Consider the following 4800-nt stretch of genomic DNA (forward strand, 5'->3'; position numbering starts at 1 on the left):
TGCGCTCCGCTCGCTCTCCCCCTCCTGGCCTCCTCCTTCTTCTCCTCTGCTCATCGGAGTGGGGCTGCCAGGGTGGAAGAGGAAGGCTGAGTCGGTAGTGAGCAAGTTCGGTCCTTGGACAACTCCCGTGCCAGGCTACCGCTGGGCTCGGCTGCAACCTGTTCCTCCTTCGCCCAAGTGCTCGCTCGCCCGCCCGCCGGCTCGCTCCCGCTCTCCCGCCCTCTCCCCGGCGCAGCCGCGGATCGCTGTTGCATGCTGATCCGGGGAGGCGGCGGTGGCGGCGGTGGCGGCGGCGGCGGCGGCGGCGGCGAGCGCTCCGGGCGGATGCTGGCACTCGGGCTTCGCGGCTCTCTGGATGCTGCTCAACTTCTCTCCCAAGCGCAGGAGCTTTGAAGTCATTTGTCCCTCTCCGGTTGGATCGACTTCTTATTTTGATATTTTGGGCGTTGCGGTTTACGCAGCAACCTCAATACCGCTCTCCCCCCTCTCTCCCTTTCTCTCTCTCAACCTTTGGATGCGTCTGTGCTGGCAGATTTAAAGACCCAAGTCTTGGCTGTGGGATTTCTCAGATGGACTTGCGGGGGCTGGCGTTATAAAGCATGTCACCATAACCTCGTCCTTGTCTTTTTTTTTTTTTGAAAAGTTCTTTTGTTTTCATTTTTCCCCTCCCCCCACCAATAAATTACCAAACTGTTACCTAGCGGGACGGTGCCTGCCTCTCTCCCAGAACTAGGTGGTGCGTCTGCCAGAAGAGGAGCTATGTTTGAAGAGCAGCCTACTCCACCCGTCTCCTCTCCAGTCCCTGAACGCCACCACACACTGGCATTTTGAAAAAAAAAAAAAATTGCCTCCAGAAACTGAGCACACCCAAGCTCTTCCCCCCCTTTTTTTTCCTCCTTGAGGAATGGAGCTTCGCAGAGGTTGTATTTAGATTCAACAGTTCAGAGCGGCGGGGTTGCTGCTGCCGCCTTTCCGAAGAGCTCGCGAGGCTCCCCGGAGGCGGTGGTCCCCTTGTCCGTCTGGATGCGGCTCTGAGACTCCGTGTGTCTTTCTGCTTGTTGCTGTGTGCGGGTGTTCGGCCACGATCACCTTTGTGTGTATTCTGTCTGTTTAAACTTCAGGATGGCTCGCTTCGGGGAGGCGGTGGTCGGCAGGCCGGGGTCGGGAGATGGAGATTCGGACCAGAGCAGGAACCGGCAAGGAACCCCCGTGCCGGCCTCCGGGCCGGCGGCCGCCTACAAGCAGTCGAAAGCGCAGAGGGCGCGGACTATGGCTTTGTACAACCCTATTCCCGTCCGGCAGAACTGTTTCACCGTCAACAGATCCCTGTTCATCTTCGGAGAAGATAACATTGTCAGGAAATACGCCAAGAAGCTCATCGATTGGCCATATCCTTTCTTGCCCACTATCACTCCCCTCTCCCCCTTTGCATTTCTTCGGGTAAGGGGGGAAACCTAGCATGGAATTTGCACCCCCATTCCTTTCCTGGTGCCGATTTGCCTCTTTGCTGAAGTGCACTCTGTACTTTGGTGCACCTAAGAGGCAAGCTTGGTGCTGTAGAAACCGATGTGGGCACTAGTGTTTTGCAAGGTAAGACTTTTGGTTTTTGATATTTCCTACGTGGAAGTCTCCAGCATCCCTGGGTGCGTGGTGTTGTGGTGTCTGCCCCTTTCGCGGCTGGGCTTTATTCGATTCTCAGCCCCCTGGTCCCTTCACAAGCTGCATAGAATGGGTTGCCCCTAATCTCTGGGTTTTCTTTCATACTCAGCCCCGCTTTTCCCTCCCTTTAAGCCATCCCCTTTGCCCCCATCACCACCAGCCGGGAAGACCCCTACACTATCTGTTTGTAGGAAAGTCAAGACTCCGTGAGGGGATTTATCAGTTCAGAAGCTTCAAGAGCTCTGAGCCAAAACCCTGTAGACAAGTTGACAAATGGATAAATAACGCAGGCGTTTGGCTTGGGACCCAGCTAACTCTGCTGGGGACTGAGTTTAAGTTCCACTGGAAGTGGAGTGAATGAGTGTGTCAGGGGAGGCAATCTCTAATGACACAGCCCAGACAACGCAGAGTTCGGGCTCTCTTCTCAGCCATGAAAGAGCAGCTCATCAGGGCCCATCCTTTCCTTCGTCCTGGGTTGGGTACTCCTGCCTCTTAATGCTTCACCAGCTGAGTGCTCTCCTAGTGCCCAGGATCCAGGCAGATCTGCTGGGCCTGAATTCGTCAGCGGGCTGCTGCATCAGCTGAGCCCGGAGGTGTGCAAGCAGTCTGTCTCTCCCTAGTTCCCGAGGAACTGCTCTCCACAAAGAGCTGGTGGGGGGAATCTCTGATGGTAACGGTGTCAGGGTGAACGGGCATAGAGGGAGGTTCTTTGCAGGTTTAATGAAGTGCACCAAATGTGGGCTGCTGATTAGGCATCTCACTGCCTCGTTCTTCACTAAGAATATGGGCGTCTGGCAAGGTCTCTACGAATTGGGGGTTGCTGGATGGTGAGGAGGATGAGTAGGGAGTAAGCCCGTGGGATGGTGTTATATATGGGGGTAGGCTTGGAGACATGGGACTTTGATGCTTGTGGAGAGAGATTTCTTGGGAGGGATGCACCTGCAAACGAGGCCACTCCTCTTCTTCCCTATCCTCCCTCCTCCCCACCCCCACCCTCCAGGTGTGCAGCAGGGAGACAGCTGGAGCCACGTTGGGTCTCTAGTAGCAGCGAGGCTCGTGGCTCACTCCCCTCGGGGCCTGGGCATCTCCCTGCTACCCCCACCCTAGTCTCTGGCCTTCCCCTCTTTCCTCCCTAGTTCCCTGCCTCAGCAGCATGGCGATTGGCTGGCTCGTGGTGCTTCTAGGCAGTACCCCTCATTAGAAACGTAGGAGCATCTCTAGGCAGATATTCTTCCTGCTGCTGCTTGAATCCTCCCACAGCCACCGCTGGCTGGGCTTCTTCTCTCCTTCTCCCTGCACTCCCCTCCCTCTCCTACCCGCACAGAGTGATCCTGGGGCCAAACAGTACCAGGGTTAAACCTACCTCGGGTGAGGGGGACTGGGGAGGGGGCAGGGTCCGGTCCCTGCGGCCCCGCCCGCCGGTGCGCTGCACAAAGCGACAGCTCTCATTGTGTTTTCGTGCTGCGGCTGCGAACACTGCTCTAGTCAGGTCCCAACAGATTTCTTCAGCGGCACCCCCTTCCCCGCCCGCCCATCTTCTACAATTCTCTAAAATTTCCCACCCACCAGGTGCTGCCTCTCTTAGGGGCCTGTTTACCTAGACAGGCGCCCTCCCGTTTCCCGGCGGTAGACAAAGCCGCCCAGCCGCCGCGCGGGTGGCAGAGTGTGCCAGCAGCCAGCGTTGGTACCTCGGACAGCGCCACCGAAACTGCCCCGTGGCCTGGGCTCCACCGTCCCCGGGGTTCAGCACCTCGGGCACTTCCGGCCGGGCCCAGGCTCCCGGGCGGGGAAATTAAGCACGTTTCCTACACCACGCGTTCGCCGCTTTTCACGTTTTCTCTTCCGCTGCAAAAACGCCGCCTTTCTAGCAGGAGTTGCGAGCGGTGCAAGGTGCGACTGTGGGTTTCACTGCGCTCTTTCCTTGTCTTCGGCCAGAATGCACCAAAGACACTCAAAGGAGAGACTAGGGAAGTTGATTTCGGCATCCTACTCAGTGCCTTGGCCTTGAGCCCCGTCCCAGTGGTCTCTTCCATCCCCATAGTTGGAAGTTTCACAGTGCTTCTACAGCATGTAGGCTGTTAGTGTTTGGAGAGCATCTGCTAAGGTGTGTAGTGGAGCCCTGTTCCCAAATTTAAAATACACCATGTTTGCTGTTTATTCCTGGCCGTACAATGTAATTGACTAATATATATTCCCTCTGGTGGTGACCATGTGGACACATTGCGCTTCTGTGGGTTCTGCGTTTGCTCTAATACCGCATATAAGTTCCTAGTCTCACCTCTCTTCCTTTCTAATTCCTTTCTGGAATTATATTCCTTTTTCTTACTGGGAGTCAGTGTAAGCACTGGTTACCAGTAAAGCTTGGGAGCTAAGCTGTCTGGGTTCAAATCTCAGTTCCTTCACCAGCTCTGTGACCTTGAAAAGTTACTTCATTTCTCTGTGACTCAGTTTCCTTATCTGTAAAACAAGGATGGTAATAATGAGTTACTGGGAGAATTAAATGAATTAATATATGTCAGGTTCCTAGAACACCGCCTAATTCCCTGTAAACACTAGCTATTATTATTAATAGAGTCCTTCAGAAATTTCAGCATACCAGAAGGGAGGGATTTTAGTTCTAGGTGAATGAAGTCTTCTAGGCTTTTGTCTCCCACAGACAGCAAAGACCAGCATCACCTGGAGGCTTGTTAAAAATTCAGAATCCCAGATACAGAAAAGAAACCAGTGGTTTCCACAAGGGAGAGGGGCAGGGAGAGGGGCAAAATAGGTGAAGGGGCTTAAGAGGTACAAACCAGCAGTTATAGTATAAATAAGTCACAGGGATGTAATGTACAGCACAGGGACTATAGTCTATGTTTTATAATAACTTTGTATGGCATGTAATCTATAAAAATATCGAATCACTATGTTGTGCACCTGAAACTAATATAATATTGTAAATCAATTATACTTCGATTAAAAAAAATTCAGGGGCTTCCCTGGTGGCGCAGTGGTTGAGAATCCACCTGCCGATGCAGGGGACACAGGTTCGTGCCCCGGTCTGGGAAGATCCCACATGCCGCGGAGCGGCTGGGCCCGTGAGCCATGGCCGCTGAGCCTGCGCGTCCGGAGCCTGTGCTCCGCAACGGGAGAGGCCACAAC

The 4800-nt window shown here is 54.2% G+C and overlaps 1 protein-coding gene across 2 annotated transcripts in view; it reads left to right on the forward strand.

Annotated features, from left to right (window-relative positions):
• The first annotated feature begins 1122 nt into the window (after positions 1 to 1122).
• CACNA1E (calcium voltage-gated channel subunit alpha1 E) overlaps positions 1123 to 4800 on the forward strand; it is a 303184-nt gene continuing 299506 nt past the window's right edge. For both annotated transcript variants that reach the window (XM_007105781.2, XM_007105782.2), the window contains exon 1: positions 1123 to 1388. In XM_007105781.2, coding sequence (XP_007105843.1) covers positions 1123 to 1388 — 266 coding nt within the window. The remainder of the gene's footprint in view (positions 1389 to 4800) is intronic.

The sequence above is a fragment of the Physeter macrocephalus genome, chromosome 4, assembly GCF_002837175.3.
Source record: "Physeter macrocephalus isolate SW-GA chromosome 4, ASM283717v5, whole genome shotgun sequence".
In the NCBI taxonomy this organism is placed as follows: domain Eukaryota; kingdom Metazoa; phylum Chordata; class Mammalia; order Artiodactyla; family Physeteridae; genus Physeter; species Physeter macrocephalus.